This window comes from Talpa occidentalis, unplaced genomic scaffold (genome assembly GCF_014898055.3).
Source record: "Talpa occidentalis isolate TD23 unplaced genomic scaffold, MPIMG_talOcc4v2.1 talOcc4.2, whole genome shotgun sequence".
Lineage (NCBI taxonomy): Eukaryota > Metazoa > Chordata > Mammalia > Eulipotyphla > Talpidae > Talpa > Talpa occidentalis.
Window position 1 is genome coordinate 102949317 of NW_023602073.1, and position 15395 is coordinate 102964711.

General features: G+C 34.0%; 1 protein-coding gene across 2 annotated transcripts in view; it reads right to left on the reverse strand.

The window, feature by feature from the left end:
- FBXL4 (F-box and leucine rich repeat protein 4) overlaps positions 1–15395 on the reverse strand; it is a 69103-nt gene that overhangs the window by 24984 nt on the left and 28724 nt on the right. For both annotated transcript variants that reach the window (XM_037520139.1, XM_037520138.1), the window contains 3 exons: positions 11937–12279; positions 8976–9220; positions 4078–4291 (listed from right to left, as the gene is read on the reverse strand). In XM_037520139.1, the coding sequence (XP_037376036.1) occupies positions 4078–4291; positions 8976–9220; positions 11937–12279 (802 nt within the window). The remainder of the gene's footprint in view (positions 1–4077; positions 4292–8975; positions 9221–11936; positions 12280–15395) is intronic.

Genomic DNA, 15395 nt, shown 5'->3' on the forward strand with positions numbered 1-15395 from the left:
GATTCTCTTGTATCTAACTTCCCATCTTTCGCCTGAAGTGTTGTCTATACAACCTTCAAAGATTTCACCAAATTCAGTAAAAAGAAAATTATCTCACTTACCAACCCATTTCACTAGTTATTCTAGGGATAACATGGTAAACAATCAGGGTTTAAATCACAGCTGCAGAGTGATTTCTTCTAAAAAGACTCCCCAACATGACCATCTTCCAACAAGCTGAAACCTGTAATGTTGTTAGCATGCATTTCAGCTTATTGTATACTAAGCAGTACAAAGGGCATGCACTAGGATGCAAGTCTGGTTCCTGACAAGGTTATACTTGCAGATCAGTGGTCAAAGCAGCACCTTTTTGGTGAAATCTGTCAGGTAGAGAGAGGTCCAGAGTCCTAGGCCGCCTGCCTATTTCACTGGTGGCACAAGGAGGAGTCCCATCAGTGTATAAGGCAATTCTAACACTATCACAGTTTAATTTGACTGGGTTCTCATTGAGTTAATCAGTATGCAACATGCTAGGCTATAGCTAACTATTTAAGAACACACCACCTAGATACCATAGATATCAACAATTTATCATTTACATGTCAAAATTTTTTTGAGGATTGTATGCCCCAATGCTGCTCTCTACTATTATATAAACTTTAGAGTTGTCCAATATAAATCATTTGCTTGAAGCAGTTCATTATGTAGTGATTCTACAAACTATTACTTAAACGTTTGTAAATGTAATTCAAATAACTTATTTATAAATTCAAAACAAACGCTTTAAACTGATTTTGTTTATAATAAACATAAAAGACAAAAATTCCATTTTTTGCAGTAGATATTTTAGACTACAAATTATTAATAGAATATAACTTAATAGTTTATATTTTATACTGGATCATAATTTATATCTTAGTTATAACACTGGTAAGAATGTAGACTGATCTAGCCCCTAGGGAAAACACTATGGAGACATCTCAAAATCTTAAAAATAGATCTACCATATGATCCAGGAATTGCACTTCTAGATAGCTATTGGAAGAATGCAAAACACTAATACTAACAGATATATGTACTCTCCTATGTTCACTGCAGCTAATATTCATAATCGCCATGTCACAAAAATAACCTAAGTACCCGAAGACAAATGAGTGCATTAGGAAATGTGGTATATATAAAAACAATGGACTACTCAGCTATAAAAAGAGATAAATTCTTGACTTTTGACACATGGATGGAACTGGAAGGGATTCTGCTAAGCAAAATAAGTCAGAAGGAGAAAGACAAATTCTAGATATCACTTATAGGTGGGACACAGAGATACAAAATAAGTCTCAGGTAAAATCAAAGTAGTAACAAACTCTCGAAATATAAGTGTAGAATTGAGGCTACCAGAGGGAGATAAAAGTGGAGATGGGGCACAATGGATTAAGGTGGAGGACTTTCAGTGTCTCAGTAGTAGGTGTGGGGTCGTAACAAACACCTGAAGGACATGATCCTATTCCTCTAAATTATGTACAATGTTGTAAACCAAGGTTACCTCAATAAAAAAAAAAAGTAATCAAATAAAAAGACATAGGATTAGCAGCTCAGGCATGTATTGACTGTTCAGCATAAGTCATTATAAAGAGACAAAAGACAAAAAAAGATGAGTGCATTAATGGAGGATTAAAAACTTGTAGTACATTTCTGACAATCAAACAAAAAATGATAAAGATATTTATCAGAAAGCAATATCAAACAACATATAAAATCAGTAAGCTACATGACGAGTTGTTTGTTTAGATCACTACTGATATCCCAGTTGCCTCTAACAGTGCCTGGCACATAACAGGTACTCAAATATTTGTTATTTGAACATTTTTTTTTTAAATGTAATATTGGCGTCGCATCAGCAGTTGAGCACAGCGCTGTGAAGATGTCTGTAGCCTCTGCAGCGCCAGTTAATCCCACATGGTGCGGCAGACCTCTCCTGTCTCGCTTCTGCTCCCCTCAGCAGTGTATTTCAGTCAGTCTGCCTGTTCTGTTCCCCGCTCTGTCTCTGGTGAATCCTCTCACCCTCCCGCGCTTCTGGCCTGTACCCTGATTCTTGTATAAATAAATAAATCTTTTAAAAAATGAAATATTAATATTTCTACTTTATTAACAGCAAGACTAGTATACATGTTATGATTCTATTATTCCACATCATTTATGAATTCCTAATGTAGTAACACTTTAAATATTGTAAAAGAAGAGGCATATTAATTTCCAAATTATAAAACTGTATTACTAGAAAACCCAAAAGATGTAAGTAAAACATTATTAAATCCAAAAGATGTAAGTAAAACATTATTGAAACATAGTAAGCATTTAGTAAGGTGAACAGATGCAAGGTAAATATACAAAAATCAGTCTTCCTTTATACTACAAATAGCCACTTAAAATTAAATAAAAGGAAAAATAGTACCTGAAACTCTAAAATTTAACCAGAATAAATTCTAAATGAAGAAAACTATAACATACTCTTGGACATGAAACAAAAGCTGCATGAACCAATGGGGATCCTTATTAGAGAGCAAAATGAAATATAATGACTGCACTTCTAATAAAATCCATTGTTGAAAGATAGATCTGGAAGAATAAATATATACAGAATTACCAGAAAAAAAGTTCATAGAGGATAGAGACTTCCCCTTCCATATAATACTATAATCTAAGTAACTTCTAAGCATTTTGCCCCTAACTTAATCCTTACAATGACCCTATGAGATCTGTATTTTTATTATTTTCATGTTGGAGGTGAAAAACTTGAAACACTGAGGGGGGAAAATCCTTGACCAAGGTGACATTCAAGACTGGCAAGGACTCATTACAGTGTGACAGCAGTAACATATCATTTTAATTTCATTGTTTTTCTTCATTCATTCAAAAAATATTTTCTGAATGGCCATTCTTTACTAAGCACTATTCCAGATACTAGAAATATGGCAACGGAAAGGGCAGACAAGGCTCCTACTGTCACGAAACATATATCTCCATGTGAGGAGACAGATAATAAACAAGGAAACAAATAAGATAATTTCAAGAGTGATAAAGATGCTAAAATGGAAATTAAACTGGGCGATATGAAAGGAATAAAGTAGAAGGGGGCTACTTTTTATCAGTGTTCAAGAAGCCATCTTTAATTTAAGTTGAACATTAAGCTGAGAAAAGGGAAGCCATGTAATAAGCTGAAAGAATATTCCCAACAGGCAGGAGATAAAAGGCCCTGAGTTGAGACATGTCAGAATGTTCAAGGAATAGAAAGAAAACCAACATACCTGCAGAAGAGGGAACAAGCATAAGACAGAAAGTAAACTATATTTCTACACTATTATATGTAGTAATCAAACTTCAGGCTTCAGTCATACTCTTTGCCCCAACTCTATCCTAATGCAATAGCATGTTTATGTAAAACTGCACAAAAGAATGTTACTGCTAGACAGTCTGTAAAAGAAAAAAACTGGACAAACTTGAATGTTGATCATCTGAGGAATAGATTGTTGATCATCTGGTTGAATAGATTATGGTATAAATTACACAGTTTATGAAAAGACTTAGGTGGTATATGTACTAAACTAGAAAGATGTTGTAGAGGTAGTGTATGAAAAAAAGCAAGTAGACCAAATTATGACTTAATTCCAATTTTCTTTAATGAGAGTCAAAAACTATGGTATCAAGAATTTTAACTCCTACGTCTGGTCCTAGATATATTCCATTTAGCTTCCTTCCCCTCCAAGCAAATATCCTTTTGCACACTATCCTCCTACCTCTTTCTCTAGTTCATTCTCTGCCAGTATTTCAGCTCACCTTAGCCCATTGCTTGTTTCCTTGTCTGGGAACATCAAAAGCATCACAAAATTTTTAAGAGAATGAAAAGAACACTTCCTTATTAAAAAATATACAATAAACAGATTCTAAAAAACTGGAAAGAATCAACTCCAAAGATTTTACAATGGTGAATTAGCATCATAAACTTTAAAAATCAGAAACCACATTATGCATAATTAAAGGCATCTAAATATTCAATTGGCTATCACATTATCGAAGATGTAAGTTATAAGTTACTCTTACCTCTACTTTTGTTCGATAGAGAATAAGTCGCTTAAGGCAGCATAATTTGGCAATGTGGTTGAAAGCTTGAGGTGGTAGCTTATCACAGGATGAGAGATTTAAGTCCTGTAGATTTGGACACACCTCAGAAATAATCTCCAGGCAAGTTTCATTAAGGAAGTGGCTGCAAGATAACTCCAGGCGCACTAATTCAGAGCCACAAACCTTCAGAAACCTGTAAAAACAATGTTCTGTGTGAATTTCATAAAACTAAAATACATATTTGCAAGGAAGCTGGAATTGTATCAATTGCAAGCATATACCTTCAGAAGAATGAATTTTTATTAGGGGAAATGTAAAACTTGTTTCACTAAAATTCTCATTTACTGCATACCAAAAGTAGAGATGATTAGCTTAATACAAATGGATCTGAGAAGATAAAATAGATTCACATCACATAAAAAGTCAACTATTGCTAAGGGGAAAATTAAGAAACAGAAGGTATATTTCTCCTACATACTTGGAATTCCAAGTTGGCAAGCTAAAAAATACAAAACTAAATTCTTTGAAGATATTCCCCCCTATACAGCACCCATATAGTACTAGATAATATAGTTTGAACATGGCTTACAGAATGACAGCTTTAATTAAATGACCTCAAAACAAATTAGACCCATCTCCTTTCAACTCAGAAAATTTCTGGACTGTTGTTACATGTTCCTCTCAACTGTTACTATTTAGCACCTAGTCTGATGCTGAAATTATTATAAGACATTCAATTGCACAGAAAAACAAAAAGAATTCAAGATAAGATGCTTACAATGTTAGGCATATTATCTCTTGGAGATCTTCATTATTTGGCAAAGGACTTTATTCTACAGTTCTTTTTCATATTGGACTTAGAATTCTTTTATATCCCTTTATAGAGTGATATCAAGTCAATCTCATCCAAAGACTTTACAGAGTGATATCAAGTCAATCACCAGAAAGTCAACTATTAACAGACTAGAAAACGTTCCAAATTTATTTAAAGAACCATAGACTTTGAAAGCACAAGAAAAATAATATCATACCTATAATAACTTTCTGAGTCTCTTTTTTTCTATAGTGCATATTTTCTACTCTATTTGGTCAATATACCCACATTATCTCTTCTGAAACTAAATCTACACTATCCACCTTTTCATAATATCTTCGGTCCATGAAGGCAGAGTAACAATTTAATTAGATGAACAGAATTCTTATTTATTATCCTCATGTTTTATTTTAATGCATAATTACATATACATTTTTGTCTTAATCATCTACCTCAACTATGATAGTGGCCACTGTAAAGGAGAACCATCCCTTCTTTATTTTCTGCAGCCTATTCATTCCATGGTATGAATGCTCAAAAGTATTTTGTGATATTCAGGGTATTATGAGGAGACCTAAGTTCAGATAAACAATCCCAAACTAGGTCTCCTGCTATGAGAAAAAGAGTCTCTGGAGAGAAAAATAAATTGCTTATCCTTATGAGGTGAATTAATTTGTCTACAGTAATACAAGTACATAAGAAGTAATTTACTAAATGGCAACTTGTACCCTAAAATAATTAACATCACATGAATGAATGATTTAATCTAAGTTTATGCATTACAAAATAAAAGGCACTAATCCTCACAACTTGCCTGATGTATAAAGGTAAAGGAAGCATTAGGTATAAATATCCATGGTTTCTGATTCCTAATCTTTTGTTTTGTTAGCTGTCACTGAGTTTTATAAAACAGTATATTTAAGATAATTTTTAATCCTACATAACTTGAAACATCATTTAATATATTTGATACAAAATAAAGCTATTAAAAATAAAACTTCCTGCTTAACTATGTATGGTACTATCCAGCAATAGTAAGAGGAGGAAAGAAAGCCTTAAAATTCTCTTTAGGAACTGGCAATCTAAATGACAACTGTATAAAACATAGACAGTTGAATATACACACATGAATAGGCAATAAGTTCTTATACCTCTGTATATTTTACTTGTTCAGAATCAAAACATCTAATAAATTCTTGAATCTAGAAAGCATCCAAGAATGTTTTCTAAAGGAAACAAGTGGAGATGTTAGGAGTAAAAATTCATATATACCTGAGGTGGAGATCAAGGTTGTTAGGGAAATTATTTGGGGGGAAAATGGTAGGGAAAAATAACCTCAAGTTTTTTGAATGATATGATTAAGCTTAGCTAAAGCACAAACAGGCAGGGAGGCAAAGGAATATCCAAGACTTTAGAGAACTGTATTATAAAAGAAAGTGGAATTATAATATGTGATTTAATGAGTAATGATATGCATGAGCAGTACTTGAAGTTGCAAATCACAGATCTGTAGATAGAATAGGATTTTAATAACTGATTAAAAGTTTTAAGTTCTTGTTATTCCAATTTAAACTATTTCCCTGCTATTCTGAATAACATAAATTCCTTAAAAGTTCTTTTTAAATTCAGTGAAATGGTTCTAACTTGTGAGGACAAGGTTTTAGGCAACAGAAACAAACCATCAAAGTTCTTCCCAAAGACTTGCTCAAAAAGCTGCCGCTCATCATTTGTCTTTAGTTTAAAAACATATTTTTCTTTCTTTAAAGTATTATAAATAAGTCTTCTTCACTGTAATGAGCATAAATAGACCTTACTTATTCATAGATTATTCATTAATAATCAAGCCATGAATATTTATTGTTTATTCTGGGAATGCTGCCTACAAGCCATAATGACTATCAATTCAGCAGTCAAGTCAAGGGGGCCAACAGCAATCAGTAGGCAAAACGCCAGTATCTCCCACCCCCCAAAAGATTTTCTGTTATTTAAACTTTTTCCTTTCTTACAACTATGTGGCTATGCTTAAAGAAATGCTATCCAGATTATGATTTTATGGAATGACAAACTACAGTAAAATACGAAGAACTTAAATTTATGTATGTACTTTTGTGATTATTCAAACAGCAACTAACCTGGATGAATTGAAAATGGAAGAGAAACTGCTGGTGAGAAAAAAAGACTGGAGCTTTAACCTTGCCGAAAGATCTCTATTTTGAGTCTAAAATTTTGAAAATAGCATTTCTAAATTTTCTTCTCATAACTTATGTTTCTTGGCATGCACTAGAATGAGCTACATACAGAGATTTCAAAAACTAATTTAATATTACCGTTACACTTTACTCATTATTTGCCACTCTGTTATTCTAATGCATAAAAATGTACAAAGGAAATTTTTACATGTTTCTGTTTATTTTTTCCATAGCATGCCATGAACCATCTATCTCTACATGGTCCACCAAACTCACTACAATGCCTTATACACTATGGGGGGAAACAAATAAAAAATTCCTAATAGTGGGAAATACTGAGGGAAGAGCTATGAGGGTAATTAAAATATCTAAAATATTAAAGGCAATTAAAGGCTCCTAAAATATAAAATAATGCTTACCGACACAAATTGTACTATCTGCTCTCAAAGTTAGCTATAGTTTACGATCGATAGGGTATACCGTACCCACAGTCACCCTTAGCTAATGGCTTATTAGCAGAGAGGAAAACTGGTCAATGAAGTATATTTGGAGCAACAGAAAGTAGGACTAAGGTGTGTTCTATTTGAGAACTGTCAAACATCCAACAATTTTTTAAATGTGGATTGTATAAAAATTCACTGGAATCATATGGCCAAAAATAAATGCCTTGGTTTTCCACTACAGATATCTGCTCTTAAGAAAAATGAAATATTCAAAAAGAATTTTGTATTAACATGCTATAAAATCTTTAGACTGACTCACAATACCATAACATCTATCTAAGGAACCCCTGGCTCTGTTTCTGGCAGAAAAGAAAAAACCTGGTAGTCCATGATTTCAGCATGTGCCATAAACCATGACTGCTCCTGCTGATTTTTTACTTTGCTGTATAAACTATCAATATTTGCATTTTGAATACACTGCTACTATTTCAAACACTATTATTTCAAATCTAATGGTAACAAATATTTCTTGTTGGAACTGCATCTTTAGTGTTATAATCAGAGTCACAGGAAAACAAGGCTCAATATACAAATTTCTAACTCATACACCACTATTCAAGGACGTATCCAGTGCAGGAGGAGCTGCACAGAATATTATTCATTAATCAAAAATAACAGGTAATTTCCCCAAAGTTTCTATTTTTTCATTACTTAGCTCAATGACATGATAGGATAATACTGTAACATACAATAAGAATAACCATTATCCAGGTTAAGAGAAAAAAACACCTGTTCGTATCATAAGAAAAATTACTGTGGCATTACTAAATGAATAAGCACTTGTGCACACTTTCAAATGTTTAACAGGTGACATTTAATAGTAAGGAAACTAAATGCTTAAATAGAAAGGAACAGAAACACCTGGGCAGGTCTGCAAGTGTGGTCGCCTACTTAGCATGCAACTGCATTTTCAACATAATTAGTTTAAATGAGGTTCTAAATTTGGGTGATATATTGCACATGTAATTAAGATTTAATTAAAAATGTTCTATAATAAATTGTTTTCCATTTCTGACAAATCACATTAGAGTGGTAGATTTTGATTTGGAAATAGTTTTTTAAATGTGTTAATCATCTGTGCTGAAAATATGAGAAAGAAAAAAAGAAAAGCTCTGTTGAAAGTTACTTGGGATTTAGAAAACATGAGGTAGAGGGCAGTTTCCCTTCAGATTATTATGAATTTTAGTTGAAGAAGATTGTAAAACTCATTCACTTGTATAAACAGAAGCTTTCTGAACATGATACACAAAACGTATTTTTCTTTCATTTCTATAAGTACATGGTACACAATTTAAAATTTTTATTATGCAAACTACTACATCATAAATATAGTCTGTTGGTGAAATAACCTCAACAAAGCTTGGTACTAACCTGCTAAATCCTGCAACAGAGATGAAGCCCCTATTGCCAGTCCAAGATAAATTAAGCCATTGGACGAGAGTACAACGAGTCTGTAGAAATTCTAGAGAGGTGTCATTTAGCTTGGCCCAGTATGGCTGCAGATTGAGATGGATGTATTGTAGTGGATCACAGCAATGCTGGTTCAGTAGTTTGCAAGTCTGTGCTAATCTACACAGGTCTGGTAATGTAAGATGATTCAGAATCAACTGAATGAGCTATAGAAAATAGAGAAACCAAGGTCACCAAGATGGAAAAACAGTATTACTTTCAGCATATAATATGATCTAATAAAAAACAGTATCATATATTTTATAATATTTCCCACATACTAAATAAATCAACATTCAAGATTAATCCAAATCAGAAGAAACTGATTTCATATATATATATGTGATTTCATATATATATATATATATATGAAATCAGTTTCTTCTGATTTATATATTTCTGATTTATATATTTCTTCTGATTTATATATATCAGTTTCTTCTGATATATATATACATATATATATATACACACACACACATATGAATGACTAATTTAAAAATTGTTCAAAGTATACTCAGCTCATGTTGACTACTAATTTTTTTCACAGTGCAAAGATATACTTTGGTAATCTGCTGAATAATATAATTTTTCATGGACACAGCATTTACTGAATATCTACTACATACCAAACCCTGGTGACAGTTTCTAGTTTGAGTTCTTAGGGACCAGTGGGGATTGGTAAGTACAATGACATGCTTAAATAGCTGCTAGAGCCTAACACAAGATACCCACTAACATCAAAGTGAAAGTGTTCATGTACCAGCAATGCTCAGTTTTAAAGGGTGAGAAGTAAACCCAGAGGAAGGAAAGATTGGTTAGTGGTAAAGATTGGGTTACGAATAGCCTCATAAAGGAGTCTGTAGCAATGAAGAGTCATGAAGGGATTTAAAACAGCAGAGTGACAGGGTCAGATTTGGTTTTTGTTTGTTTGTTTATTTATTTATTTATATTTTACATCACTGTTCATTTTCAAACAATGTTTGCTTTCTTTTCTCAGATGTAGTCCCCATAGAATTTCTTTTTTTTTTTTTTTCAGATTGATTTATTTATTTATACAAGCACTGGGTACAGTCAGAATCACGGGAGGGTGAGAGAATTCACCAGAGCCAGAGCAGGGAGCAGAATAGGCAGAAGGACCGAAGTACACTGCTGAGGGGAGCAGTGGGTGGCAGGAGAGGTCTGTGCACCATGTGGGACCCTCACCCGCGGCTGGGGATTGAACCGGCGGTACAGAGGCTTCGGTCAGCTTCGCAACCCAGCGCTCAACTGCTGCGCCACCGGGGAGGCTCCCCACAGAATTTCTACCACCAATTCACCCGTGCACCATCACCACAGTCCCTTGCACTCCTCCCTCCCTGATCCCGATCCTTCTCCCTCCAGGATGTCTCTGATTTATTATTATTTGTTTGTTTTGTTTGTTATTATTTTTTGCCCTGATACCTTATTTGGTTCCCCTATATTCCTCCTATAAGTGAAACCATCCGATATTTTTCTTTTTCCTTCTGACTTATTTCACTGAGCATAATTCCTTCTAGCTCCATACATGTTGCTGCGAATGGCATTAGTTTATCTTTTTTTGATTGCTGAATAGTATTCCATTGTGAATATATACCACATCTTCTTGATCCAGTCGTCTATTTTTGGGCATTTTAGTTGTTTTCTAGGTTTTACCTATTATAAATAGTGCTACAATAAACATAGGGGTACAGGTATTCTTTTGAATCAATGTTTCTATGTCCTTTCGGTAGATGCCTAGGAATGGAATTGCTGGGTCATATGGTAACTCCAACCTATGAAGCATCTTTTATAAGTGAAGCTACTTGTGTTCTTACAGTGAAACTTGAAATACCCACCAATCTGGAAGAGGGATAGTCTGAACTGGCTAAAATTTGAGTCCATAAGTTTTTTACAGAAATTTTATTATCTTTTTAGCTACACACAGCAGTTCTCAGCAGGGGACAGAATTGCCTGACCCTACCTGTACCCCCAAGGGGTATATTATTTGATATATTTGATGCTTAGGAGCCATGGACACTAAATATGCTGCAGATATGTCCCTGTAGAGACATAATAAAAAACAAGACTTTCGGTAAAGGTATATTCTGCACCTGCCTAGACCAAAAATTATAGCAAATTAGAAGAATATAGAGTTAAGATAGAAGAATAAAGGTCATTTGATGACATTGTAGACTAGTAAATAAACATTCCCCTCTCACAATCTTATTAACAGCCTTATTTTTATTTTTAAAATTATTTTTAAAGATTTTTATTTATTTATACAAGAACCCGGGTACAGTCCAGACATGCGAGAGGGTGAGAGGATTCACCAGAGACAGAGCGGGGAACAGAACAGACAGACTGATGAAATACACTGCTGAGGGGAGCAGTGGGCGAGACAGGAGAGGTCTGCTGCGCTATGTGGATATCTCCGCTGCCGGCCAGGATTGAACCCACACTGCAGAGTCTGCAGACAGCTTCACAGCGCTGTGCTCAACCGCCTGTGCCACCAGGGAGGCCCCAGCCTTCTTTTTAATACCAAATCATCTTCAACATAACTGGCATAAAGTTAAGGACATATTGCCTATATTTGATTGTATTATTATTAATTTCACAGTAGTATAATTTATTATGGGTTATATATTTTGAATATTGTTAAATACTGATATAATGATATATAGTTAATAGTCTATCCACAATCACTAGTCAATTAAAATCAAAGTGGTGAAATTACTTAGTTTTTCCCAAATCAAAATATATCAGATTATGTACACATTTCCAGCACTAATACTTTTCTACTATCTAGCAAATGAATATTAATGCCTAAACATTTAAAAATTATAGTGTTATATACAATATTGCTAATGAATATTTGTGACTTACCTCATAGGGTAGTTTATCAAAATATCCATTATTTGGCCCTTCTCTGAGGGCAGCGCTACTCAACTTTTTGTTAAGATTGTCCATCCCACAAGCATCCTTTTCTTCATAGTCATCTTCTAAGTCATTCATGTGAACAAGTGAAGTCTTGAGAGAAAGCACTGACTTGTCCTTCATACCATGTAGTACAACTGCATCTAATTCAGTGTAATAATCCAGAAGAGAACTATTTACTTCCAGCCGTATAAGATTTGTGGGAAAATTTATCTGCTTAATACAAGGTTTAAACTGGCGAGCCTGGGAAGCATTCACCTTCGTAGGTCCCTCTGACCAAAGAATCTCCCATCTGCCAAAGAAAGAAACTTCCCTATAATACAGTTTAGAATAAGTTCTACTGTTACCTTAAGGTTATAGCCCCATGCCCAACAGGTTACAGTATAAAGCAAAGGTGTTAAATAAGGTGACTAGAATCAAACAGTATTATTTCCAGAACATAAAATTTTAAAACCTAAATGCCAAAGACATAATTACTTAAATCATTTTCATAACGAGGAGGTCCTTTTTGGCAGATTTCCCATAAGTCAGTTCAAACCCTGGAATAGGCAGAGTTACACATTAGGAATATTAATTTTGCAGAAAAAGTAAACCAGAAGTAAGAATACAGCACACAAATAAAGCTCTTCTATGCATGTCCTAGCCAACTGCAGAAACTAAAAAAATGATCTTGCCTCACAATTGTATACTATTCAAATCTTTCCATATCTGTTATTGGTGTCATGAAACAAAACTTTTATTCTCTTTAAAATTTTTTCTTTCTTTTTATCTGTTCATCAAGTTTTGTCAAATTTTTTATAAAAGTGTCATACATGCCCTTTCCCTAAATTTCCATTACTGTTAACTCTAAGTCATCCTTGTAACCTCGGTACCCGGCAATTATCTAACACATAACAGGTGAATAACATTTTCTCTTTTCTTCCAAATTGAACTCCCACTTTCCCACCAGATTAATCATTACTTTACATATAATAAACTTATTTTCACCTTCATGTCTTTGCTCATGTTATCTCCCCTCAATGAAATGCTCAACCTACAATTATCTTCCCATCTATTCAAGGCTTAACTCATATTCCATCTCTTCATAAGTCTTTTTATAAAACTATTCAAAGATTCTTCATAACACATCATCATTAGATAATACTCTCACACATACATTAAAATCAACTATTTCTCTAATATTGTTTCCTAATATAGCAGAGAAAGTTAGAAACACAGACAAAAAATACTTAAATAAATATCTTTCCTCCATTTCTAACTACTTTCACAAGAACTTTTTAATAAATATTTTAGGTCAAAGACTAAGAATATTTTTAAGTTTCTATTTAATACATATACTACAAACTGTTTTTGAAGTTTATGCCAACAATATATAAGATCGCTGAAAGCATTATATATTATTTAATATAATTTATTTATATATTTTTTACATCATTGTTCATTGTTGTACAATGTTTGCTTTCTCTTCTTGGGTGTAGTTCCCATCAAATTCCCACCACCAATGCACCCATGCACCATCACCGTAGTCCCCTGTGGTCTTCCCTACCATTTTGATCCCTCTCCCTCCCCATCCCCACAGAATGCCTCTGATTTATAGTTGCCTGATAATTTTTTGTTGTTATTATTTTTCCCCTGATCCCCTATTTGGTTCCCCTATATTCCTCTATAAGTGAAACCATCTGATATTTTTCTTTGTCCTTCTGACTTATTTCACTAAGCATAATCCCTTCCAGCTCCATCCACGTTGCTGTGAATGGCATCATATCTTTTTTGCTTGCTGTTTAGTATTCCATTGTGTATATATACCACATCTTAATCCAGTCATCTATTTTTTTGGCATTTGGGTTGTTTCCATATCTTACCTATTATAAATAGTGCTGCAATAAACATAGGAGTGCAGGCATCCTTTTGAATTAATGTTTTTGTGTCCTCTGGGTAGGTTCCTAGGAGTGGAATTGCTGGCTGATATATTAGTTCCATTTTTAGTACTTTGAGGAACCTCCACAGGTTTTCGATAGTGGTTGGGCCTGTTTGTACTCCCTCCATCAGAGTAGGAGAGTTCCTTTTTCTCCACATCCTCACCAACATTTGCTGTTGCTAGTTTTTTAAATATGTGCCATTCTCACTGGTGTAAGGTGGTATCTCATTGTGGTTTTGATTTGCATTTCCCCAATTACAAGGTATGTTGAACATTTTTTCATATACCTGTTGGCCATTTGCACTTCCTCTTTAGAGAAGTGTCTTTTTACCTCTTCTATTTCTTACTTTTATTTTTGCTGTCATGTGAGTTCTTTGTAGAGCTTTGTGATCAGTCCCTTATCAGTTGTATGGAGTACAAAAATTTTCTCCCCATCAGTAGGGTGTCTCTTTGTTTTGGCTAATGTCTCTTTTGCTGTACAGAAGCTGAAAGCATTGTATATTTTTTTAAAAATCATCTCTAATTTCATAGTGAGCCATAGCTTCTTATGACATAATCTTTAATTCACTGATTACTAATAACACTTAAAATGCTTTCATATACTTATAAATCATATTAAGTTTTTTTTTTCCCCTCCAATATACTGTCAGTTTATTTCCTTGGCCCAAAGATATACTGAGATATTAATAAAAACTGACTATGGCAAGGCATATAAGAAACTGAAAAAAAGCAAAAGGATGTGAAACTGAGGAGAAATTGAGCCCAAACTTCACAAGTCATCAGTGTACAGGTACTGTAACGGTCCTTAGACCAAGATGGGAGAAAGAAGGGCATATGGCACTAATGGGAGGAGAAAGGTGAAAAGACATATGGTAATTCTTCCTTTAGGAATACAAATGTAAGGCAAAAAGCTCAGTGGGGATCCTACTAAACACATCACTAATCAAAATAGAAACTTCTGCAATTTATAGAAGTTTTAAAATCACCCCATATTTGTGGTTTTGCTATATTTCCTGAAAATTAGGAGAACTCTCAAACATAAAGAACCGTGAGGATTTGTATTCAGCAACAACTTGAAAATAGAAATGGACAGACTGGTTCTACTCTATAACCAGTCCTGGGAGGCAAGGGAAGGCTTATGAAGAATACAACAGATTTTTTTTTCAGGTTTAAAGAGGACAGAAAAGGAGACCAGGCATGTACTTCTTCCTATCACAAGGCAGAAAAGCAAACTTAAGAGTGCCAGCCTAGACCTAAGAAATTCCCCTACAGTTAACTGTAAGATTCTGAAAGATTCCTAGCAGTGTAACTGATCTGAACACTCTAATGTCAATCTACGCAGTTAAATAGTGCTGGCCATAAGAGTGTATAGGGGAACAAAAGCATGACAATGTCAAAACTATGCGGCAAAACACATTCCTAATTCTGGACAGCATATTTCCAAAAATCATAGGGTAAATGGTGGAATGCATGAGAAAATTCAATCTTTG